The sequence below is a fragment of the Bufo bufo genome, chromosome 8 (genome assembly GCF_905171765.1).
Source record: "Bufo bufo chromosome 8, aBufBuf1.1, whole genome shotgun sequence".
NCBI classification, from domain to species: domain Eukaryota; kingdom Metazoa; phylum Chordata; class Amphibia; order Anura; family Bufonidae; genus Bufo; species Bufo bufo.
In genome coordinates, this window is record NC_053396.1 from 187,532,315 (window position 1) to 187,559,674 (window position 27,360).

The 27,360-nt window shown below is 45.5% G+C and overlaps 1 protein-coding gene across 1 annotated transcript in view; it reads right to left on the reverse strand.

Moving 5' to 3' along the window:
* LOC121009413 (cytochrome P450 2C8-like) overlaps positions 1-9,579 on the reverse strand; it is a 31,851-nt gene extending 22,272 nt beyond the window's left edge. Inside the window, exon 1 of the mRNA XM_040442520.1 lies at positions 9,362-9,579. Coding sequence (XP_040298454.1) covers positions 9,362-9,541 — 180 coding nt within the window. The 5' untranslated portion in view covers positions 9,542-9,579. The remainder of the gene's footprint in view (positions 1-9,361) is intronic.
* Between the last annotated feature and the right edge of the window lie 17,781 nt (positions 9,580-27,360).

Sequence of the window (27,360 nt, forward strand, 5' to 3'; positions counted from 1 at the left end):
GCCGTTATCAGCGTTACAATACCACTTCTATGTCTCCTTGAGAAAACACTTAGGGCGATGATGGAAGAGGAGGTGGCCCAGGAGGAAGAGGAGGAAGAGGGGTCATTTTTAGCACTTTCAGGCCAGTCTCTTCGAAGTGACTCAGAGGGAGGCTTTTTGCAACACCAGAGGCCAGGTACAAATGTGGCCAGACAGGGCCCACTACTGGAGGACGAGGAGGACGAGGATTAGGAGGAGGTGGAGGAGGATGAGTGCGGTACGCCAGACCTGCAGGGTAATGCGATTGTGAGGTCACGGTTAATGGCAAGCGAGGGTTACTCACAGTTCTATAAGGAAACCCTGGGCAGGCATACAGCAGTGAAGGAGAGGCTGGCACAGGAGTCCTCTGGGGCACACTCTGTATCTAGGGACCAGGCCTGGTGGTGGATGAGGTGCCCTGGATGTTGCAGGTGTTATATGTGCCTGGGGCAAGGTCCCTTTAAGGTTCGTGACGCCAGTGCCTGTAACGGTGGCACACCGATTGGTAGTATTAATAAGTGAGGTACACAGATGGTAGGGTGAACCAAACTTTGCTTTACTGCGATCAATTCAACTTTATACAGTTGGATGTCAAACTCAGTTCCACATATCAAGTACACTTCGCAAGCAGGGTTTCACAATTATGGCAGGTATACTGTTTCTTGACAAGATACACAGAGGGTAAACATCCACATGCGCAGAATCAGGCTGTACAGACTCCTCGGAGATAGTGTACAACGTTCATTAGAACTCCTGTCTGGCTTTGATCCCAAGGCCCAGATACCTTATTGTAGGCTTTTATCCTTGGTAAATAATCCTCCTCAGGTACTCCTTCTTGCCTTACATTTCTACTCTTTCTGCCCTTCAGCTTACTTGTTTTAGCTGGACATGTTGACTCTGCTTGGCTTGATGGGAACTACAGGGTTGCTCTCCCAGGAGGTATACTCTTCCCTTGGGGTAGATCTTCTGAGCTAACCATGGCTCTCTTGATCAGCAGGTAGACTAGGATCCCTCTACTAGTCTCCTGGTAGCAGCTAGAAGCCTGGGCTGTCTAGTTGCATGTCAGGAGAAGGCTCTGCCTTGTGCCTTCTGACTTGTTTCTGCAGCCTCCTGACCTTCAACACCCCTTCCCTGTCTGGGCCTGAATATATATACCAGGGGTTCTCTAACTCCCTCTAACGTCTGGGATGACTAACTGCAGCTAACTAGGCCTGATGTTATATATTACAGGGGAACATTGCATGCAAACAATACCTTATAAATTACATAAAATGCACAATTAGAGATAACATTCCTGTCCCAAGTGAGGAGGAGTAACGCACACACCAATTGACCCTTGGGTAGTGCCCACGCTTATCTAGTGGGGACACTACATACCACCACGCTTTAACGTTGCCCGACCTCGGCGCAACATGGAGGGGCCCTGCCCAACTGGATACTGCACCGGAAAAGAGAGACAAAAATGCAAAGCAGGAAGAACACATCTACATTTGCAGAAGCACATTACATGCATAAATCAGGCAGTCCACTGGCTTAGGAACAAGTAACGGTGAAAAGGGCGTCGCTCTCTTCTCTCAGGATCATGTGAGGGAACAGGGGCGCTGACCTGGCGCAGCGTAACATTATTACCAGGATAGTCCATATGTGCAAATTGTCTTTATTAAAACAGCAGGAAAACGTAAACAATTTAAAAGTTCTTGGAGGCTCAAAGAACAAATATGAGTCCGTACCCAGGTTCCTTTCTTATTTAAAGTGAGCGCCTTTCACCAGCAAGGCAAGGTAGCAAATCACAGAGGCTCGCTTACAGTGGAGTCCATCTCTGGGCACATTTCTTTAAAAACAAGAATCTCAGAGGCTCAGGTGCTTTTGAGTCTATCACTGGGCACATATCCTTAGAATCCAGTTGCACAATAGAATGACAGCACATAAAATAGCCCACATTTTTCAAATGGCATCATATAAAAAAACAAGTGCTGTAATACCCTTAATCAACCTGAAAAGGGGTTAAAGGGTTTAAAGGTGCAACGTAGGAACAGGCACAACTTGGTGTGAGATCGTAGAAGCAGGCAGGAGGTCCTGTAAACAAGATGGTTTTGCTGACATCTTTATTTCAGTGGGTGACCACTACCATTGAGCCGTGGGTAACTGGCAGCAGCAACAAAGGACCATAACAAAGGACTCCTGTCCTGAAAGGGTTAAATCTACTAGCAATAAATCCCTTGGCCAAACAAATAAATCAAGGGCCTAGCAGGCTAGTTCACAGGGGCATATCATAATCCCCTGGTACTTCAGTGGTGCTCCCTGGCTCCGCTGGCAAATGAGGTCTGTAATAATCCTCCACAGGCGGATGTGCCCACAACACAGTATTAGGGGGCAGCTGCAGCACGAAGGGACCCCTAATAGGTATTGGCCCCATAGGCCTAGGGGTGATGACAGCTGCTGACCGCACCGGTGCAGGGATGACAATCGCAGGTGGCGCTTGCCTAGATACCGCCGCCGCAAGCGGTCCGGTGGGCGCTGGAACAACTGGCTCTGCGCAGCAAGTCACAGGGTGAGAGGGCCTTCTTGGGGGCCTCAACGTAGCGGTGGTAGCAGAAGGTGGTCGACGGGTGGGGACAGGCACCCTTACCTCTTCCTTCTTAGGCGGCGTTTGGATCCTGGCGGTGGCAATCTTACGCAGCTCCCGCAACTTTTCCTCCAGTCGGACGATCTGGTCGTCGAGGCTCTCGTTCTCAGGATCACTGTCTTCCGCTGTCGCCGCCGGCACAGGTACAGTATATGATGCATCGGACGCGGCCGCTGCAGGCTCCGGAGGCGCATCAGGTCTCCTACCCTTCCGGATATTCTCCAGGGTGACGCGGAGTCCTTTTAACTTTTCCATTTCTTGGATGGTTTTCTCCCGGCGAGGCAGCTCGGGGGATGGATAGGGACTCACCCATTTCTCTAACACGGTTGGCTGCCAAAATACGTTAGGGCCAATGAAAGAGCCCCGCTCTTGGAATGCGTGATGGGCCGGTTCTGGAGAGCGCGCTGGTTTGCACTCGCAGCCAGAGTAGTCCTCATCTGCCTCCCAGTCCTCCGGTTCTTTCTTAGGACGGGTCACGGCAGTAGAATATGGGCCTCGCAGGCTCTCGGCAGGGGTGAATTCCACTTCTTCTCCCTCGCGGAGGTTATGCAGATGCTCGGGGAGGTAACCCCGCTTGACGGATCTCCGGTTTACGTATAAGTCTCTGCCGGTAATATAGTCTTGTATGAACCCGTAGCCACGGTTCTTATCAAAAGACACAACCAACCCCTTTCTCCTTTCCAGGCGGGGTTGGGCGTTAGTGTGACGCTCGTGAACGGTCTTTGCCAGTTCCTCGTAGTATATCTTAGTCTTGGTATTTTTCTTTATGGCGGCCTCCCGGATCTCTGCCATTAGTGCTGACCACTTGAAAGAGGGCTGAAAGAAGTCCCTCCAGGAGCCGTAGTAATTCTCCGGTTCTGTCCCCAGTGGCGGGCAGGCGGGTCTCTCCGGTCCCGGAGAGTAGGCCGGTGGAGCCTCCTCTGGCTCTACACCAATGTCATCCATTTTTAATAGATCAGGCGCGGACATCCCAGCAGAGCAGTCTTCACTCTCCAACATGCTCGATCCCTCTCTGGAGAGCGACAGGGGGGCGCCAATAAGTTCAGACAGATCCTCCCATTGCACTGGGAGGCCGCCCCCCAGGTACTCCAGTATGGGGGAGGCGGAGTCCATTTCTGCAGACATGCAAATGTCCAGACAGGCGGTGGCACTGACTTTGAGCTTTTTCCCGCTCTTTTCAGCAAGAAGGCGTCAACTTTTACCGCCAATTCAGGATGAAGATGACGCAGCAGTAAACTCAAACAAGCTCAGCGGCCATCTTTAACAAAACGCTGTCTATTCACTGACAGCAAGCGGTGGCTTAAACAAGCAGCAAACAGTCCAGAAAACACTATTTTCACACCGCTACTTAGGACAGTCCTTTGGGCCCAGCAATTTTCAATCAAAACAATTAGGGCTTGTCACTTTAAGGTAGTCTTCAGCACACAGTTTTATATCCGCAATGGCGCAGGAATGTTCCGTATCCTGTTCGTGACGCCAATTTATGCGGTACGCCAGACCTGCAGGGTAATGCGATTGTGAGGTCACGGTTAATGGCAAGCGAGGGTTACTCACAGTTCTATAAGGAAACCCTGGGCAGGCATACAGCAGTGAAGGAGAGGCTGGCACAGGAGTCCTCTGGGGCACACTCTGTATCTAGGGACCAGGCCTGGTGGTGGATGAGGTGCCCTGGATGTTGCAGGTGTTTTATGTGCCTGGGGCAAGGTCCCTTTAAGGTTCGTGACGCCAGTGCCTGTAACGGTGGCACACCGATTGGTAGTATTAATAAGTGAGGTACACAGATGGTAGGGTGAACCAAACTTTGCTTTACTGCGATCAATTCAACTTTATACAGTTGGATGTCAAACTCAGTTCCACATATCAAGTACACTTCGCAAGCAGGGTTTCACAATTATGGCAGGTATACTGTTTCTTGACAAGATACACAGAGGGTAAACATCCACATGCGCAGAATCAGGCTGTACAGACTCCTCGTAGATAGTGTACAACGTTCATTAGAACTCCTGTCTGGCTTTGATCCCAAGGCCCAGATACCTTATTGTAGGCTTTTATCCTTGGTAAATAATCCTCCTCAGGTACTCCTTCTTGCCTTACATTTCTACTCTTTCTGCCCTTCAGCTTACTTGTTTTAGCTGGACATGTTGACTCTGCTTGGCTTGATGGGAACTACAGGGTTGCTCTCCCAGGAGGTAAACTCTTCCCTTGGGGTAGATCTTCTGAGCTAACCATGGCTCTCTTGATCAGCAGGTAGACTAGGATCCCTCTACTAGTCTCCTGGTAGCAGCTAGAAGCCTGGGCTGTCTAGTTGCATGTCAGGAGAAGGCTCTGCCTTGTGCCTTCTGACTTGTTTCTGCAGCCTCCTGACCTTCAACACCCCTTCCCTGTCTGGGCCTGAATATATATACCAGGGGTTCTCTAACTCCCTCTAACGTCTGGGATGACTAACTGCAGCTAACTAGGCCTGATGTTATATATTACAGGGGAACATTGCATGCAAACAATACCTTATAAATTACATAAAATGCACAATTAGAGATAACATTCCTGTCCCAAGTGAGGAGGAGTAACGCACACACCAATTGACCCTTGGGTAGTGCCCACGCTTATCTAGTGGGGACACTACATGAGGATAAAGCATGTTCACAGCGGGGTGGCACCCAAAGCAGCTCGGGCCCATCACTGGTGCGTGGCTGGGGGGAAACACAGGACGATGACGATACGCCTCCCACAGAGGACAGCTTGTCCTTACCTCTGGGCAGCCTGGCACACATGAGCGACTACATGCTGCAGTGCCTGCGCAACGACAGCAGAGTTGCCCACATTTTAACGTGTGCGGACTACTGGGTTGCCACCCTGCTGGATCCCCGGTACAAAGACAATGTGCCCACCTTACTTCCTACACTGGAGCGTGATAGGAAGATGCGCGAGTACAAGCGCACGTTGGTAGACGCGCTACTGAGAGCATTCCCAAATGTCACAGGGGAACCAGTGGAAGCCCAAGGCGAAGGCAGAGGAGGAGCAAGAGGTCGCCAACGCAGCTGTGTCACGGCCAGCTCCTCTGAGGGCAGGGTTAGCATGGCAGAGATGTGGAAAAGTTTTGTCAACACGCCACAGCTAAGTGCACCACCACCTGATACGGAACGTGTTAGCAGGAGGCAACATTTCACTAACATGGTGGAACAGTACCTGTGCACACCCCTCCACGTACTGACTGATGGTTCGGCCCCATTCAACTTCTGGGTCTCCAAATTGTCCACGTGGCCAGAGCTAGCCTTTTATGCCTTGGAGGGGCTGGCCTGCCCGGCGGCCAGCGTTTTGTCTGAACGTGTATTCAGCACGGCAGGGGGCGTCATTACAGACAAACGCAGCCGCCTGTCTACAGCCAATGTGGACAAGCTGACGTTCATAAAAATGAACCAGGCATGGATCCCACAGGACCTGTCCATCCCTTGTGCAGATTAGATATTAACTACCTCCCCTTAACAATATATTATTCTACTCCAGGGCACTTCCTCATTCAATACTATTTTTAATTTCATTTTACCATTATATAGCGGGGCAACCTAAAGTTGAATGAACCTCTCCTCTGTCTGGGTGCCGGGGCCTAAATGTGTGACAGTGGCCTGTTCCAGTGGTGGGTGACGTGAAGACTGATTCTCTGCTATGACATGAATACAGATTCTGCGCTGACATAAGGCCAGATTCTCTGTTACGGAACCGCTCTCCTCTGCCTGGGTGCCTGGGCCTAAATGTGTGACAGTGGCCTGTTCCAGTGGTGGATGACGTGAAGCCTGATTCTCTGCTATGACATGAAGACAGATTCTGCGCTGACATAAGGCCAGATTCTCTGTTACGGGACCTCTCTCCTCTGCCTGGGTGCCTGGGCCTAAATGTGTGACAGTGGCCTGTTCCAGTGGTGGGTGACGTGAAGCCTGATTCTCTGCTATGACATGAATACAGATTCTGCGCTGACATAAGGCCAGATTCTCTGTTACGGGACCGCTCTCCTCTGTCTGGGTGCCGGGGCCTAAATGTGTGACAGTGGCCTGTTCCAGTGGTGGGTGACGTGAAGCCTGATTCTCTGCTATGACATGAATACAGATTCTGCGCTGACATAAGGCCAGATTCTCTGTTACGGGACCGCTCTCCTCTGTCTGGGTGCCGGGGCCTAAATGTGTGACAGTGGCCTGTTCCAGTGGTGGGTGACGTGAAGCCTGATTCTCTGCTATGACATGAAGACAGATTCTGCGCTGAAATAAGGCCAGATTCTCTGTTACGGGACCTCTCTCCTCTGCCTGGGTGCCTGGGCCTAAATGTGTGACAGTGGCCTGTTCCAGTGGTGGGTGACGTGAAGCCTGATTCTCTGCTATGACATGAAGACAGATTCTGCGCTGACATAAGGCCAGATTCTCTGTTACGGGACCTCTCTCCTCTGCCTGGGTGCCTGGGCCTAAATGTGTGACAGTGGCCTGTTCCAGTGGTGGCTGACGTGAAGCCTGATTCTCTGCTATGACATGAATACAGATTCTGCGCTGACATAAGGCCAGATTCTCTGTTACGGGACCGCTCTCCTCTGTCTGGGTGCCTGGGCCTAAATGTGTGACAGTGGCCTGTTCCAGTGGTGGGTGACGTGAAGCCTGATTCTCTGCTATGACATGAATACAGATTCTGCGCTGACATAAGGCCAGATTCTCTGTTACGGGACCTCTCTCCTCTGCCTGGGTGCCTGGGCCTAAATGTGTGACAGTGGCCTGTTCCAGTGGTGGCTGACGTGAAGCCTGATTCTCTGCTATGACATGAAGACAGATTCTGCGCTGACATAAGGCCAGATTCTCTGTTACAGGACCGCTCTCCTCTGTCTGGGTGCCGGGGCCTAAATGTGTGACAGTGGCCTGTTCCAGTGGTGGGTGACGTGAAGCCTGATTCTCTGCTATGACATGAAGACAGATTCTGCGCTGACATAAGGCCAGATTCTCTGTTACGGACCGCTCTCCTCTGCCTGGGTGCCTGGGCCTAAATGTGTGACAGTGGCCTGTTCCAGTGGTGGCTGACGTGAAGCCTGATTCTCTGCTATGACATGAAGACAGATTCTGCGCTGACATAAGGCCAGATTCTCTGTTACGGGACCTCTCTCCTCTGCCTGGGTGCCTGGGCCTAAATGTGTGACAGTGGCCTGTTCCAGTGGTGGGTGACGTGAAGCCTGATTCTCTGCTATGACATGAAGACAGATTCTGCGCTGACATAAGGCCAGATTCTCTGTTACGGGACCGCTCTCATCTGCCTGGGTGCCTGGGCCCAAAATTGTGACAGTGGCCTGTTCCAGTGGTGGCTGACGTGAAGCCTGATTCTCTGCTATGACATGAATACAGATTCTGCGCTGACATAAGGCCAGATTCTCTGTTACGGGACCGCTCTCCTCTGTCTGGGTGCCGGGGCCTAAATGTGTGACAGTGGCCTGTTCCAGTGGTGGGTGACGTGAAGCCTGATTCTCTGCTATGACATGAATACAGATTCTGCGCTGACATAAGGCCAGATTCTCTGTTACGGGACCGCTCTCCTCTGTCTGGGTGCCGGGGCCTAAATGTGTGACAGTGGCCTGTTCCAGTGGCGGGTGACGTGAAGCCTGATTCTCTGCTATGACATGAAGACAGATTCTGCGCTGACATAAGGCCAGATTCTCTGTTACGCGACCTCTCTCCTCTGCCTGGGTGCCTGGGCCTAAATGTGTGACAGTGGCCTGTTCCAGTGGTGGGTGACGTGAAGCCTGATTCTCTGCTATGACATGAAGACAGATTCTGCACTTGACTTCAATGGGGTTCGGGTTCGGGACGAAGTTCGGTTCGGGTTCGGATCCCGAACCCGAACATTTACGGGAAGTTCGGCCGAACTTCTCGAACCCGAACATCCAGGTGTTCGCTCAACTCTACTCACAATCACTGATGGAAATCACTGACTAAAACACTGATGTGTGAATGAGGCTTAACACTGGCTTTTTTCATATAGGTCTTAGCAGGATCTGTATACTTAGAGAGGAGGAACATGTCTTTTTTAGTAGCCAGAATTGAGAACAACTACACAGAACACCTTTCTGGAGGACCCAACAAACTTGTGCATTAACTCAACCTATTCATTTCAATGGACATCATATAATTCTCAATTTATCCTGCGGAGGTGCATCAGAAACATTGAGCATTTGCTGTTGTTTTCAATAGTTAACAGCTGATTGTGAAAAACTCCTGTGATCAGCTTATTGTCAAGGGATCCTTGTGATAAAACTGTTGCACAACCCCTTCAATTCTTCACAAAGAAACCTATGTTCTAATGTATGCACTGTGCACATATTGACATATTCTGTACATAATTTCTCTAACATACATTTAACATCAGGATAACCTTTCTAGACAGCATCAATCCCATAACACAACTGGGCAGCAGTGAGGGAATCTAATGACCCCCTTTCTTTGAGAGTTTCCCCTCAGAATATAAGCTATCATTTATGGTTGCAGACACATAATTTCATAAAAAAACTTGTATATGATAATGGACCTGAAGGACAGCTGTAAGTGATATGAATTCTCTAAGGCTTTCCTGTATATTACTAGATCACCCTGATTTGGGAGCTATTTTTAAAACAGTTTTATGGTAGAGATTCATATGGAACCAATGTCCTAGTTAGGTTAACATTTTAAGTAAGTTTACAGGTATTATAGTACACACCTTGACTAAAGACTGTGGTAGTTCTGAGGTGCTGATCTGAAGGATATTCCCCAAGCCTGGTAGAGGTGTAGGTCCTGGGGGTAGGTTCTTGAGTTTGACCCCACTCCACCATTTAATGAGATAAATTAAGAGAGTGAGTCCTGTAACCAGGAGAAGTGTTGAAGCAATGTGCAGAGCCATTCTGTATACTAGTGATTGCAGCTCTGTCTGCACTATGTCCTTCTGTATATTTATATGACCAGGTAAATGGCAACAATCCAGTGAACATGTGATCATCAAGAACAGGTTGAACATGTTGGTGTAGAGTTATAGCTCAATTGCATAATACGGTATGTTGCAAATGCTGGCAAAATTGTAAAATTAGAGAAAGTATTAGGGACAAATAAGACTTCTCTTTTTCTAGTCCTAAATTAATCTAGCTTAATATGCTAGCATGTAAATATATTATTGATCAGAATTGTAACTCTACCCCAGCATGCCCTGCCTGTCTGGCATCTAGGGCATTCTGACGTAGCTATTAGGAGGGGTTTAGAGCAGTGGTTATGTGAGGACACACACACGACGAATATGCTCCAGATGACCCAGGCAGGCCCTCAGTAGAGAGGATGTTTTCATTCACCAAAATGCACAATCAGCTTCCATATTTTCGTTGATCACCATTCGTTGGCAACATCTTTATTACAAATTCCTGTCTCTGGTTGGACCAGTTCCAGATGCTTAGCAGAAGGAGACTTGGTATCATGGTGCCAATTATTTGTTCTGCCATTGACTGTTTGAGGTGGTGCCGTGAATGAGTAACTTGGTGCGTTATGGAAAGGAACATATCCTATTTAGAGGATTGTTTCATCTGCCGACATGCACAAGCAGCTCCCACAGTTTCATTATTTACCCTCAAGATACATGTTGCAACATTATTACAATAACCATTAGGTTTCCTGGACTGCTACAGGCTGGAACCGTATCCTCTTTAGCGATTAATCCAGGTTCTGTTTGGGATATCACAATGGGTTTGAGTTTGTAAGCCTTGTGGTGAGTGCTTCAATCCTGCTTTTGCTGTGGAGCAACACTGCCCAACTGGCTAGGGAGCCATCGCATATGAGAATTGGTCACTTCTAGTGATACAAGGGACACTAACAGCTCAGCGATATGTGCAGAATAGCATTGAGCTAATTAAGCTTCGGATCACAGATCTGAGGTCTATTCATTCAAAACTTTGTTTTAATGCTGTATGTAGACCCGTCTCCGTACAGAATTAAAGTGTATGTGCTCCAGCGAGGGGAATTTGTTATCATCAAAGTCTCCCTTGGATCCAAAGTCGGCTTCGGTACCGAGGTACTAGCCGGTACCGAAGCTGACTTCGGAATGAAGTCTTAAAATGTTTTTTAAGTTTAAAAAGCAAAGTCGAAAGTTATTCACTGAAGTCTGGCGAGACTTCAGTGATAACGAATTTCACCTCTTTGGAGTCCATACATTTTGCGTCTCCGTATAGCATTAAAACGAAATTTTGAATGAATTGACTTTTGATCTATGATCCGAAGTTCGATTCCCTCAACACTAGTGCAGAACATTCGTTCCTCTCATGGCAGGGCATCCAACTGGCATTTTTCAACAGGTTAATGCTCGCCCTCACACAGCAAGCATTTCCCAGGAACATCTCTGCCAGATTACAATGCTTTCCTGGCTGCCCAGTTACCAGATTTATCACCAATCAAGCATTTATGGGACCAGGTGGATGCCAGTTTCAACAACCTACAAGTGTCACGGTCCCTCCTGTGACAGGTGAGAAGATCGAATAGACTTGCTGCATGTGAGGCTATCTGACAGGTCTCTCTGTTTTACTCTTTGTATGTTGTTGTTTGGCAGGATCTCACCTCTCCTCAGGTTCTGCTGGTTATCAGTGATGAGGCTCTATTTAGGTCCGCCTCACACTGCTGACCATGCGATTGATAATTCCTCTTGGAGTTGCTAGAGCTTGTTTGTCTTGGATCTCCTGCTTCTCAATACATCTCAAAGCTAAGTACTAGTTGCCTGTTCTGTTTTTTGTTCTCTGGTGTGTTTTGGTTCTAGGCCTCAGGGAGACGCGGGTTTCTTCATCTGGGAAGGAACCAGCTATCTTGTCTCCTGCTACCTATCCTAGGGCTTGTCAGTTTTAGCAGGGCACAGATATCTGGCGTATGAGCATTTCCGCCATCAGGATCTGCTCATACTGGCAGGAGTTAGGGAAAGGCCTAGGGATTACTAGGAGGTCACCATCCCTCTTACTTAGCTTTTAAGGCCTAGACTGTTGTCTATTTCTTTTGTGTGCATCTGGTGTTTTCCCCTTCCCCATTATCCGTGACATTATCAAACGCCCAAAAAAAACGTTATTCTTTGTGTTTTTCAGTGCAGCTATGGATACTGTTTCTGCACTGGTCGATCATATGCAGGGGCTGTCTTTGGAGGTAGCTGACCTCCGTACGGCCGTTGCACAATTTCAGAGACCACAAGCGGTGGGTTCTGGCAGTTGGAACCAAGCCTGCCCTGAACATAAGGTCGCTCTCCTGGATAGGTTTTCCAGGGGAAGTGAAAACTTTGTTCGGTTTAGGGAGTCGTGTAAATTATATTTTAGACTACGTCCTAACTCTTCTGGGGCGAGAGTCAAAGAGTTGGGATTATTATTTCATTACTTAAAGGTGATGCTCAGTCTTGGGATTTCTCCTTGCCAACCGGATCACAATCCCTTCGGTCGGTGGATGAGTTTTTCAGAGTTCTGGAACTTATTTACGATGACCCAGATCGGGTTTCCCTGGCCGAATCTAAGTTGCATGATTTGCGGCAGGGAGAGCATTCTGCAGAGTCCTATTGCTCTGAATTTAGGAGGTGGGCAACTGATACGGAGTGGAATGACCCAGCTCTTCGTAGTCAATTCTGTCAAGGGCTGTCTGAGAACCTGAAGCACGCCTTGGCATTTCGCGAAAATCCAGAATCATTGGAGGCAGCCATGTCTCTAGCAGTACGTATTGATAGATGCCTGAGGGAGAGATATAAAGTTCCTCTTGCCCGGGATGTACTATCATATGGGGAAGCGGCCTCTTCTGACACTGGGTAAAGAGACACTCGAGCTCATGTCTTGTGATGAGCCAATGCAATTGGGGCAGGTCACTCCTGGACCAGGTGATAAAAACTTTAGGATTAAGAAAAGACTTTGCTTTATCTGTGGTAAAGGAGGACATTTTGTTAACGTATGTCCTTATGTTAAACATCAAGGTGAAAAGAAAAAAAAAACTAATGTGTTTAGTCCTCTTCTCACTCTTTGTAGTGTGGTTGGGGAATCTGAGAATGTACTTTTGTCATTTACTGGTAGTACCCGAATCCATTTCATGTTTTATGCTGGAGGCTTTTCCTGCTCCTCTGGTGCTAGGTTTACGATGGTTAACCAAACATAACCCTACCATCGATTGGCAAGTGAGACAGATTCTTGATTGGAGTGATTACTGCCTTGACAACTGTCTCAGCACTTCTCTTTCTGTTGTAACTACTAAAATGTTAACTGCTTTCCTTTTGGATTTTTCTGATGTTTTCTCTGAGGGTGGAGACCAGGAGTTGCCTCCTCATCGGGAGTATGATTGCCCCATCAACCTTATTCCCGATGCTAGATTGCCAAAGTCTCGGTTGTATAATATTTCTCAACCCGAAAGAGTAGCCGTGTGAGAGTATATCAAAGAGAGTTTGGCTAACGGTCCTATTAGACCATCCAAATCACCAATGGCGGCGGGGTTCTTCTTTGTTAAAAAAAAGGATGGAACTCTTAGGCCATGTTTGGAATTCTGTGAGCTTAATCGCATCACTATCCGTGATCCCTATCCCTTTCCTTTGATCCCAGATTTATTCAATCAGATTGTCGGCGCCAAGGTGTTTTCTAAGTTGGATTTGAGGGGGGCAAATAATCTGATAAGAGTCAAGGAAGGGGAAGAATGAAAAACGGCCTTTAATACTCCAGAGGGTCATTTTGAGAATCTGGTCATGCCTTTTGGTTTGACCAATGCTCCTGCTGTTTTTTAACACTTCATCAATGACATCTTTCATCATCTGGTGGGCAGGTTTGTGGTGGTTTATCTGGAAGATATTTTAATTTATTCCCCTGATATGGAGACATATGAGGATCATGTGCGACAGGTCTTACAGATCTTAAGAGAGAATAAATTGTATGCTAAAATGGAGAAGTTGGTATTTGCGGTCCCAGAACTGCAATTCCTGGGGTACCTACTCTCATCTTCGGGTTTTCGTGTGGATCCAGAAAAAGTCTGTGCTGTGTTGAACTGGGATCGACCTGAAGATCTGAAGGCACTCATGCGATTTTTGGGGTTCACCAACTACTACCGTAAATTTATCTTGAATTACTCAACTGTTGTTAAACCTTTAACTGATATGACTAAGAAAGGCACGGATTTCTCAGTTTGGTCTAAAGAAGCATTACATGCTTTTTCAGCGATAAAGGAATGTTTTGCTTCTGCTCCTATTCTGGTCCAACCTGATGTGTTACAACCATTCATTGTGAATGTTGATGCATCAGAGGTAGGGCTTGGAGCAGTCTTGTCGCAGGGTCCTTCTCCGAGCAAATGGAGCCCTTGTGCTTTTTTCTCTAAAAAAAACTCTCTTCTGCCAAAAGAAATTATGATGTAGGTAATAGAGTGTTGATGGCCATTAAATTGGCTTTTGAGGAATGGCGTCATTGGTTGGAAGGAGGTATTCATCCCATTACGGTAATTAATGATCACAAAAATCTGGCTTACCTGGAGTTGGCTAAATGTCTGAACCCAAGGCAGGCCAGATGGTTATTTTCTTCTTACTAGATTTCCTTTCATTGTCACTTATGGCCCTGGGATTAAAAAACGTCAAACCGGATGCATTGTCGCGTAGCTTTCTCTGGGGGGTGGGGGTGATTCGGAGGATCCGGACTCATTTGTCGATGGACTTTATCACAGATTTGTCTAATTCCTCTGGAGAAAACTGTGATTCTGGTGGTTGTTGACCGCTTCAGCAAGATGGCGCACTTTATACCATTATCAGGATTACCTAATGCCAAAACTCTCGCTCAAGTGTTTGTCGATAACATTGTGAAACTACACGGCATTCCCTCTGATGTGGTGTCTGATACAGGGACTCAATTTGTTTCCAGATTCCTGAAGGCGTTCTGTCTGGGGGTCCAATTGTCCTTCTCTTCTGCCTTTCATCCTCAGTCAAACGGACAGGCTGAGCACACTATCCAGAATCTGGAGACTGTTTTGTCTCTGAGAATCAGGCGTGGTCTTCATTTTTGTCATTTGCCAAGTTTGCCATAAATAACCGTAGACAGGAGTCCACTGATAAGTCAGCATTTTTTGGTGCATATGGGTTTCATCCGCAGTTTGGAACATTTTCTGGTACTGAGACTTCTGGTATACCTGAAGAGGAAAGATTTTCTTCTTCGTTGTCATCTATTTGGCGGAAGATTCAAAACAATTAAAATAAAATGGCCAAAAAGTAAAACTGTATGGCTGACAAGAGACGTATAAGTGGTCCGGACCTGAGAGTTGTGGCTGTCCACTAGAAACATTAAGTTGAAGGTGCCCTCTTGGAAGTTGGGGCCAAGGTTTATTGGGCCATACAAGATCTCTGCCATTATTAATCCGGTGGCTTTTCGTCTTGAACTTCCGCAGGCTAATGTGTTTCACAAGTCATTGCTTAAAAGATATGTCGAACCTGCTGAACCGTCCTCCCTGCCACCACCCTCCCGTCATGGTGGATGGTAATCTTGAGTTTCAGATTGCCAGAATAGTGAACTCATGTATTCTTCGTGGATCTCTTCAATATCTTGTGCACTGGAAGGGTTACGGTTCAGAGAAAAGAATGTGGGTTCCGGCGACCGACGTAAATGCCAGAAGGCCTTTCACAGGGAGCATCCTGATAAGATCGGTCCTGGGTGTCTGAAGGTCACACATAGAAGGGGGGGTACTGTCATGGTCCCTCCCGTGATAGGGGTGAGAAAATCAGATAGACTTACTGCACTTGAGGCTATCTGACAGGTCTCTATGTTTTCCTATTTGTATGTTGTTGTTTGGCAGGATCTCACCTCTCCTCAGGTTCTACTGGTTATCAGTGATGAGGATCTATTTAGGTCCGCCTCACACTGCTGACCATGCGGTTAATATTTTCTCTTGGAGTTGCTAGAGCTTGTTTGTCTTGGATCTCCTTCTTCTCCATACATCTCAAAGCTAAGTACTAGTTGCCTGTTCTGCTTGTTGTTCTCTGGTGTGTTTTGGTTCTCGGCCTCAGGGAGATGTGGGTTTCTTCATCTGGGAAGGAATCAGCTGTCTCGTCTCCTGCTACCTATCCTAGGGCTCGTCAGTTTTAGCAGGGCATAGATATCCGGCGTATGAGCATTTCCACCATCAGGATCTGATCATACTGGCAGGAGTTAGGGAAAGGCCTAGGGATTACTAGGAGGTCACCATCCCTCTTACTTAGCTTTTGAGGCCTAGACTGTTGTCTATTTCATTTGTGTGTATCTGGTGTTTTCCCCTTCCCCATTATCCGTGATATATATATGGTCTTGGCATTTAACAGTGCTGAATCAGCTCTTGACTTTCAGAGTTTAGCCGCAACTTATTTACAACCAAGGTGAACACAGTTTATAATAAAATGAGATGACTTCTACAAATGTGTGGAACCTTTTATGAACATTACATGGTGAAATGATCTTGAATAAACTAGCACCTCTTCTCTTCTCCATTTATCTAATCATCCAACAATCAAAGTAAACCTGTGAAGTGATTTATGCTGCCCTATCTGATAGCAGTATATTATGGAGGGAGAGAAGCTGAGCTCTGTGATTTATAGGTATATGTCATTGGAAATTATTTAGGATACAAAAGCACATTAAATCCATACAGGATTATTGGCAGCTCCCCCTATATTAATTTGTGTATCAATGTCTTTACAGAAGGTGAGCAAATCGATCAATAAGAATAAAAATTTAGCCAGATTTTTTTTAAAATCTAATTCGATATGAAAATCTTCGGATTCATTTAGGTATTTTTTTCCAGAGAGGGATTTTCCAGGCATTTAAAGCCCTTTCGATTCAGGTAAAATCAATTCATACCCAAATTGAATTTCTTAGCCTATTCAGGTGCATCAGACAAAATTTTTTGAATGTGTGCGTCCTTACGTGCATTCTCCCCCCTTTCCTTCCCCAATATAGGGATCTAGGAAGGGAGTAAAGGGAGAACCCAGGAGTTGAAGAGGTTACTCACCACACCTACCTCCTGTCAGCAGTTGCGTGTGAGACCTTATGTGCATTCCTCCCCTTTCTCCTTCCCCCTCTTAAGGGTGTAAGAAAGGAGCAAAGGGAGACCCTAGGCGTGGAAGAGGTCTCTCTCCAAACCTATGTATGACTACTCATTAAAGTGAGTATTCACAAAATCAAGTACTCCTCTATTTTGGAAGAATCCAATAGGTAGCCTGAATCTAGGCCACAAAAAGACCACTAGACCTTGGACATATTTCGTAGTGATGAACGAACATTGGCCGGGACCATTCCCGAGTTTGCAATGGGCCCCCCCATTCCCTTTAATGGCAGGCGAACCTGAAAAACATTCAGGTCATTATTGCAGCCACCAAATACTTACAAGAAGTGCACAAATCGTCCCACAACATGGACAGTGACATACAAGAGGGGGATCGATGGCAAAAATTCCCACAAAAAATATGTATTTTAATCAGGGGCCATTTTTATGTATCTATAAGGGAAACTGTCAAAAATGTGGCCTGCTGGAGCCTAGAAAATTTTTATTTCAGGCCACGGGAGTACAGGCTCCAAACATTAGGCATTCGCCAGACAGAAAACATCAAGTGATTATGTGGCTGGAGGTATATTAGATGGTCATTGGATAACAATTTTACTGCAGGTCAGTGGACTACTTGCCCCAAAAATTATTAATTCAATGTACAGAAAAGAACAAGTAATTATGTGGCTGGAGGTATATTAGATGGTCATTGGATATCAATTTTACTGCAGGCCAGTACAAATAAATGTCAAATACATATGTTTAAAATAACTAAAAATATAAAATTTGATTAACAACATGGCTAACAAAATCCCCCCTCTTGAATAAACCCCAAATGATAATAGGTGAAATTCGATAACACTTGGTCGTCGCAGGTGTTGAATTCCTCCAAGCCTCCAACAATTAGGCATTCACCGTACAGAAAAGATCAAGTGATTATGTGGCTGAAGGTATATTAGACGGTCAATGGATATAAATTTTACTGCAGGCCAGTGGACTACAGGCCCCAAAAATGATTAATTTACCATACATAGGAGAACAATTGATAATGTGGCTGGAGGTACATTAGGTGGTCATCGTATAAAATTTTTTGTGTTGGACAGTTAAATTACAGGCCCCATAAATTATGCATTCACCGTACATAAAAGATCAAGTAATTAATTATGTGGCTGGATGAATATTAGACGGTCATTGGATATCAATTTTACTGCAGGCCAGTAGACTACAGGCCCCAAAATTATGCATTCACTGTACAGAAAAGATCAAGTGATTATGTGGCTGGAGATATATTAGACGGTCAATGAATATTAATTTTACTGCAGGCCAGTGGACTACAGGCCCCAAAAACTATTAATTTACCCTACATAGAAGTACAATTGATAATGTGGCTGGAGGTATATTAGGCAGTCACTGTATAACAATTTTACTGTTGGCCAGTTAGATTAAAGGCCCCAAAAATATTAATTCACCGGACAGAAAACATCAAGTGATTATGTGGCTGGAGGTATATTATGCGGTCATTGGATATTAATTTTACTGCAGGCCAGTACAAATACAGGTCAAATACATATATTTAAAAGAACAAATAATATTAAATTGGATTAAAAACATGGCTAACGAAATCCCCCCTCTTGAAAAAAAAACAAATGATAATAGTTGAAATTCGATAACACGTGGTCGTCACAGGTGTTGAATTCCTCCAAGTCCCAAACATTAGGCATTCACCAGGCTGAAAAGGCCTTTTATGCAGCTGTATTTACATAAGACAGGGACGATTCTTTGTTCTGTGTGGTGGCGGATATGTGTGGGCTGGCATGAGGAAATTCAATTAAACGTGGTCATCACAAGTGTTGAAATTCTCCGAGATCCATGCCTCATTAAATTTTAGAAATGTGAGGTAGTCCACACTGTCGTAAGCTAGGCTAGTGCGCTTATCGGTCATGATCTCACCTGCTGCGCTGAACGTCCTTTCGGACAGGATACTCGGCGAGAGGCAAGCCAAGAGTTCCAAGGCAAATTTTGCCATCTCTGGCCACAGGCCTGCACACCCAGTAGTCAAGGGTTTCCTCGCTTCTCAGAGCATCCACATCAGCCGTTGAGCGCACATCTGAAAGTTCAGGTTCGATGGGTTCGGCCGAACTTCCCAAAAAAGTTCTAGTTTGGGACCCGAACTTGACCCAAACTTGAGCACGAACCCAAACCTAATTAAAGTCAACTTTGGAGACCCGAACTTTGGAGCTCCAAAATGGCTGTAAAAAAGTAATGGAAAGGGCTAGAGGGCTGCAAATGGCATCAAAATGTGGTTAAGAGCATGGCAAGTGCTCTGCAAACAAATGTGAATAGGAATATGACTTAAAATAACAAAAAATACGCAAAAATAAAAAATAATAATCTTGATCTAGGAGGACGAGGTCTATATAGAGTAGGAGGTTGAGGAGGCGGTGGATGTGGCAGTGTAGGTGGAAGCGGCGGTGGAGGAGGAGGAGGTTGCCAACACAGTTTTTTTGTTTTAATTAATTAATTAATTTTTTTGTTTAAATTAGGGTACACCCCAAAACATTGGGAAATATATCCTGTGATAACCCCCTCCAGCCATGCTAAACAAACATTCAGACAATACACTAGCTGCAGGGCAGGCCAGCACCTCTAAGGTGTAAAAGGCAAGCTCAGGCCATGTGCCCAATTTGGAGACCCAGAAGTTGAAGGGGGCAGACCCATCAGTCAGTACGTGTAGGCGTGTGCACACATACTGCTCCACCATGTCGCACGTCCCCGTGATGTCCATGATCCAATTGGATATCTGCTCTATCAACTTTCGATGTTCTTTTCTGAGCCTACCATGTTGATCACGGTTGGTGGCGAATCAGGGTTCCACGCCGGAGAGGGAGCGTGAGAAAGGGAGACCACATCCAAGGGAGGTCAGTGTATGAAATTTAATGTGATCGAGCGGAAATGTCGAACAAATTATTGTAGCCGAAGCTTCCAAGTAAAGGAGGGGGCGCGCGGCAATTACCCACTCCCGACTCGGGGAGGTAGTGACGATAAATAACAATACAGGACTATTAAGATGCCCTGTTATTGGAATGATTAATAAAAAATTATAGGGAATGTCACTGGGGTATTTTGGATTTGGAAATGTTAGACAGGAGAGGCCCTGCTGCCGCTTTGTTGACTCTAGATAACTTCTGCCTGATCGCACGTCCCCGTGTTCTTTTCTGCTCCCACCATGTTAATCACAGTTAGCGGCGAATCAGGGTTCCACGCTGGAAAGGGAGCATGAGAAAGGGATGCCACATCCAAGGCAGGTCAATGGCTGCAATGTGATCGAGCTGAAATGTGGGACAAGTTATTAAAGGATCGAATGAAAGGGCCAATTAAAGATGAATTTTAGAAATTTAAGTCCCTGTCACCTATGCAGAGCAGGGGTTTTTCATCAGCAAAAATGGGTTAATGTCACCCACCAATGGAACAGACGATTTTTAAAAATTTCGCGCCCTGTCAACTTTGTAGAGCAGGGGTTTATTCACAGAAAAACTGTGTTCATGTCACCCACCAATTGAACAGACGATTTTTTTTTACAAAAAATAAGGTCCCAGTCACCTATGCAGAGCAGGGGTTTGTATACTGCAAAAATGGTAAAATATCACCTGACAATGTAACAGACGAATTAGTGAAATGTATTTCCTTGTCCACTAGGTAACGCAGGGGTATATCACAGTCAAAAATTGGTGAATTTTACCCGACAATGTAACAGACAAATTAGTGAAATTTATTAACCTATCCACTAGGTAGAGCAGGGGTATATCACAGCCAGAAATTGGTGAATGTCACCCAACTATGTAACAGAAAAATTAGCAAAATGTATTAATCTCTCTACTAGGTCAAGTAGGGGTATACCACAGCCAAAAATTGGTGAATTTCACCCGACAATGTAAGAGACAAATTTGTGAAATTTATTAACCTTTCCACTAGGTAGAGCAGGGGTATATCAAAGCCAAAAATTTAGGATATGTAACCCAAAAATGTATCAGACATATAAGTGAAATTACTTAAAATAAAATACGTAAAAATTAACAATAAATATTCTTAATGTATGAGGTGGAGGTTCATATGGAGTAGGAGGTTGAGGAGGCGGTGGATGTAGCGGTGTAGGTATAAGCGGTGGTGGAGCAGGACGAGGTAGCCAACACTGGTTTTTGGTTTTATTTTCTTTTTTTTCTTATTAGGGTACACGCCAAAAGAGTGGGAAATATCAAAAATGCAACAATGAGCAATTGCGCTGTAGTATAACAATAGCTGTTTAATGCCGGTATACATGTCTTTTCTGCACAAGGCAGGGACAAGTCCTGTGGGATCCATGCCTGGTTCATTTTAATGAACATGAGCTTGTCCACATTGGCTGTGGACAGGTGGCTGCGCTTGTCTGTGATAAAGCCCCTTCCCATGCTAAACACACGTTCAGACAATACACTGGCTGCAGGGCAGGCCAGCACCTCCAAGGCGTAAAGGGCAAGCTCAGGCCACGTGCCCAATTTGGAGACCCAGAAGTTGAATGGGGCAGACCCATCATTCAGTACGTGTAGGCGTGTGCACACATACTGCTCCACCATGTTGGTGAAATGGTGCCTCGTGCTAAGATGTTCTATATCAGCTGGTGGTGCTGGTTGCTGTGACGTGCTAACAAAGCTTTTCCACATTTCGGCCATGCTAACCCTGCTTTCTGAGGTGCTTGTGGTGCCCCAGCTGGTTGGCGACCTCTTCCTCTGCCTTCACCTTATGCTTCCACTGTGCCCCCACTGTCAGGTGGGAATGCCACCAGCGGCGCGTCTACCAGCGTGTGCTTGTACTCGCGCATCTTACGATCACACTCCAGTGACGGAATTAAGGACAGTACGTTGTCCTTGTAACGGGGATCCAGCAGCGTGGCCACCCAGTAATCAGCACAAATTTGAATGTGGGCAACTCGGCAGTTGTTACGGAGACACTGCAGCATGGGTGCCAAGCTGACCAGAGGCATCGAAAATCTGTCCTCTGTGGGAGGTGTATCGTCTGTGTCCTCTGTATCCCCCCAGCCACGCACCAGTGATGGCAATGAGCTGGTTTGGGTGCCACTCTGCTTTGAACATGTTTCCTCCTCCTCCATCTCCTCATCCTCCACCTCTTCAACCTCCAGAACTGTTCCCTGGCTGGACAATTGGGTACCTGCCGTTTGTGCATGCAGGAACCCACCCTCGGAGCCACTTATGAATGACTGGCCTGAAACCCTATGAAATGAACCCTCTTCCTCCTCCTCCTCCTGTGCCACATCCAATTCCATCATCGCCCAAAGTGTTTTTTCAAGGAGGCATAGAAGTGGGATAATAACACTGAGAACGGCATCATCGATACTGGCCATGTTGGTGGAGTGCTCGAAACAGAGCAACAAGGCACACAGTTCTCGCATGGAGGCCCAGTCATTGGTGGTGAAGTGGTGATTTTCCGCAGAGCGACTCCCCCGTGTTGTGCAGCTAAAACTCCATTATCGCCTGCTGCTGCTCGCACAGTCTGGCCAGCATGTGCAAGGATGAGTTCAACCTTGTGGTCACGTCACATATGAGGCGGTGAGCGGGAAGGCCGAAGTTAAGCTGCAGCGCTGACAGGCAAGCAGCAGGGTGAGAACGCCGAAAGCGCGCACAGACGGCACGCACTTTCTGCCGCAGCTCTGACATATCGCTGTAATTTTTAAGGAACCTCTGCTTGCTGTCGTTTACACCTGGCTATGCTGAAGTTGGTGGTGAAGGTGTTACGCTGACCGGATGAGGAGCCGGTAGAGGGTGAGGAAGCGGAGTAGGAGGAGGAAGCAATAGGAGGCAAACTGAAGCGCCCTGCAATCCTCGGTGGTGGAAGGACATGCGCCAAACTGCTATCCGCCTCAGGCCCAGCCGCCACTGCATTGATCCACTGAGCTGTTATGGAGATAAAACAGCTCTGACCATGCTTACTGGTCCACGTATCCGTAGTTAGGTGGACCTTGCCACAGATGGCTTTGCGCAGTGCACACCTGATTTTGTCCCCTACTTGGTTGTGCAGGGAAGGGATGGCTCAAATGGAAAAGTATTGGCGGCTGGGCACGATGTACTGTGGGACAGCCACCGCCATAAGGCCTTTAAAACTATCCGTCTCCACCAGACGGATTGACAGCATTTCAAAGGCCAGTAACTTTAAAATGCTGGTATTCAGGGCCAGGTATCGCGAGTGGGTAGGGGGGTACTTCCTCTTCCTCTTCTTACAGTGTTTAAGAGATAGAGAGCTGGACACTTCCATGGGACATTGTGGAGATGCTTGGTGACCCAGGTGGTGGTGTTGCTGGCAGATCCTCTGTTTGCGGGGTGGCAGGTGCCACTGTCACTCCAGAGGTGGATGAAGAGGCAGAGACTGCAGCACAAGAGGAAGCAGGAGGAGCCAGAGACCTTTCCTGGTTATTGAGATGTCTACTCCACTGCAGCTCGTGCTTTGCATTTAGATGCCTGGTCATGCAGGTTGTGCTCAGTTTGAGAACGTTTATGCCTCACTTCAGGCTCTGATTGCACAGCGTGCAAACCACTCGTGTCTTGTCGTCAGCACATTGTCTGAAGAACTGCCACGTCAGGGAACTCCTTGGAGCTGGCTTTGGTGTGCTTGGCCCCTTGGTGCAGTGGGCAGTAGCAGGTGTACTGTCTAGGCGACGGCCGCTCGGCTTTTGCACCCTGCTCCCTCTTCTACTGTGCTGGTGGCTCTGTGCGACCACCGCCTCTTCCTCCGAACTACAGATGTCACTTGCATGACCTTGATTCCATGTGGGGTCGAGGACCTCATCGACCTCTACATCATCTTCCACCCAGTCTTTACCCCTGCCCTCCTTGTCGGTCTGCACACTGCAGAAAGCCACAGCAGTTGGCACCTGTGTTTCGTCATCACCACGTGCTGCAGTCGTCCCCCTATGTACTCATCCTGAAACATAAGTGGCAGGAGTATGTGGATGGCCCTGGGAAACATTGCTAGCAGAGTCATCAAAAAGCAGAAGAGACTGCTGCATGACTTGGGGTTTAGACTGCTTGGCTGATTTGCAAGGAGGTGAGGTGAAAGACTGATGGACATCGGCTGCAGTCGCCAACTCCGATATTTCTGCAGGAGACTGGGTGGGAGACAATGTGAAGGAACTGGAGGCACTGTCAGCAACCCAATCTACTATCGCCTGTACTTGTTCTGGCCTCACCATTCGTAGAGCTACATTAGGCCCGACCAAATAATGCTGAAGGTTCTGTCACCTACTCGCACCTGAGGAAGGTGTTTCACTTGTGCATGAAGCTGGCACAGATCAACCATGTCCTCTCCCTCTAACAGGAGCTCCACTAGCAGCACCACGATCGGGGACATGTCCCTTATTTGACGCTCTCCTCAGTCTCCGCAAATTTAGGATCTTGCCCAAAGTGGGTGTTTTTTTAATAACAGAATATAACAGCAGTATTTCAAGCTTAATAAAGTATAATGAGACTGGCACTCCCTCGTACGGAAAATAATCAATATAGTGGTGTTATCTAGGTATAATACAATATTTAATATGGCACATGGGCTAAAATACAATATTATAATACTTCACAATTGCTGCAGCATAAAATCACAATAAAATCACAATAATCCCTAAAAATACCCAATATTTCAATAAAAAATCTATAAAAATTCTAAAAGAGGGGAAAACATAAGCCCTGAATGACAAAAAGTACGGTATATAGTGCAGACCAAGGTATAGTTTATCCGATCAGTCTATTCCTTATGCTTGTATTGGTCTCTCATATCCATTTTCCTATAGACAATGTCACAAAAAAACATTCAAGGTACTTTTTCAAAAATTCGAAGATATCCGATTTTTTAATATTTAGTGAAGTATCCAATTGAACATAAAGTTATAACTCACAAGTCGATGTCGATTTTCCCACAATCCAAATATTCGGTTATCACTCACGGTAACTTTTTCGTATTCCCGCGGTTTTGATGTTTGGCGTCCCACTTAGTTTGTGCGTCTCTGGTCTCTCTCGATCGTTAATACACCAATCTCGGATCTGGTCATATAGCCGGAGTATAATATCGCGAGAGGTAAACTTATGCCGACCAGTTTCAGTAGATGGAATTCCGGATCTTTTCTTTTTATGTTGGAGCGCTCCAATTTTTCGGTATATATCCGGATATCAATGTGCGAACTTTCAGTGGGGGTCTCTTGTTGGGGATGTCTTGGAAAAGCACCAAACGCATTTCGGGGATCTCCTTTCCCCTTCCTCAGTGGTGACATCCCAACTTCCTGTGGTTCCTTTTATATCCCTTTCAGGATACATGTGAAATCTGGTCTGGAGTAAAGGATCTGATCTGGGATACCAAAATCTGGCCTGGAACGAAAAAAATAAAAATGGTGCGTTTTTTGGATATGATGTGCCAAATGGTCTTATTGATCTGGTCTATGAAGGAAATCTTCCAAAAAGATTGCTAAATAATACATTTATGATAATACATCTCAATATACAAGTATCCTGTAGGGGAGTCCATTCTAAATTATATACTGTGGTATTCATCTTAATAAGTGCATATATATTTATACTATTACATAAATCCTTATAATGTGTTAATAAAGTAAAAGTGAAAACAAAGACAAAACAAATGTCAAAGTGTTACACATATATACATGTGACAATCTACTGTATTATAAAAGTGACAATGTGTCTATTCATATATCTATTCAATGTTAAAATAAAAATAAATATAATGATGAATGTTTTAAACAACTATTAGATACAACCATCTATAAGACATTAGAATCAGACCCCACTGTGAAATATAATAAAGAATTAGGAGATTATTGTAATAGAGGTTTGGAAGTGGGTATTTTATCTAAGCAAGAATTTGATTTTATAATGGGAGCACCAGGGAGACTCCCTGTATTTTATTGTTTCCTAAGGTACACAAGAACCCAGTGGACCCCCCAGGACGTCCCATAGTATCAGGGATTGGGTCCCTGACGTCCAACTTGTCTAAATATTTGGATACGTGGTTACAACCACTAGTCAAAGATACGAGATCCTATTTAAAGGACACGACACAACTGATCCAACATAAAAAGAAAAGATCCGGAATTCCATCTACTGAAACTGGTCAGCATAAGTTTACCTCTCGCGATATTACACTCTGGCTATATGACCAGATCCGAGATTGGTGTATTAACGATCAAGAGAGTCCAGAGACGCACGAACTAAGTGGGACGCCAAACATCGAAACCGCGGGAATACGAAAAAGTTACCGTGAGTGATAACCGAATATTTGGATTGTGGAAAAATTGACATCGACTTGTGAGTAAAAACTTTATGTTCAATTGGATACTTCACCGAATATTTAAAAATCGGATATCTTCGAATTTTTGAAAAAGTACCTTGAATGTTTTGTGACATTGTCTATAGGAAAATGGATATGAGAGACCAATACAAGCATAAGGAATAGACTGATCGGATAAACTATACATTGGTCTGCATTATATACCGTACTTTTCTTTCATTCAGGACTTATGTTTTCCCCTCTTTTAGGATTTTTATTGATTTTTTATTGAAATATTGGGTATTTTTAGGAATTATTGTGATTTTATTGTGATTTTATGCTGCAGCAATTGTGAAGTATTATAATATTGTATTTTAGCCCATGTGCCATATTAAATATTTTATTATACCTAGATAACACCACTATATTGATTATTTTCCGTACGAGGGAGTGCCAGTCTCATTATACTTTATTGATTATTCCTTTGTTTGATTTGAGTGAATCAATTGAGACTAGAGCACCCACTCCAGAATTGTGAAGGGAGTGAGCTGTTCGTCCACATTAGTATTTCAAGCGTGTATTTCACACTAACAAATGCAGCATAGGCCCCAGATGTAGGGTGTTGCCAAAAAGAGGTGTTTTTTAAATAACTGAATATTATTCCAGTATTTCAAGCTTGTATTTCAAACTGACAAATGCTTAAAAGGCCACTGATGTAGGGTATTGCCAAAAATGGGCTTTTTTAACAACAGAATATTATTACAGTATTTCAAACTTGTATTTAACACTGAAAAAGGCAGCAAAGGCCCCAGATGTAGGGTATTGCAAAAAATGGGTGATTTTTTTTAAACCTGAAAATTATTGCAGTATTTCAAGCTTGTATTTCACATTAACAAATGCAGCATAGGCGCCAGATGTAGGGTATTGCCAAAAATGGGTGATTTTTTAATAACAGAATATTATTGCAGTATTTCAAGCTTGTATTTCAAACTGACAAATGCTGAAAAGGCACCTGATGTAGGGTATTGCCAAAAATGGGTGATTTTTTTAAACCCAGAATATACACTGCTCAAAAAAATAAAGGGAACACAAAAATAACACATCCTAGATCTGAATTAATTAAATATTCTTCTGAAATACATTGTTCTTTACATAGTTGAATGTGCTGACAACAAAATCACACAAAAATTAAAAAATGGAAATCAAATTTTTCAACCCATGGAGGTCTGGATTTGGAGTCACAATCAAAATTGAAGTGGAAAAACACACTACAGGCTGATCCAACTTTGATGTAATGTCCTTAAAACAAGTCAAAATGAGGCTCAGTAGTGTGTGTGGCCTCCACATGCCTGTATGACCTCCCTACAACGCCTGTGCATG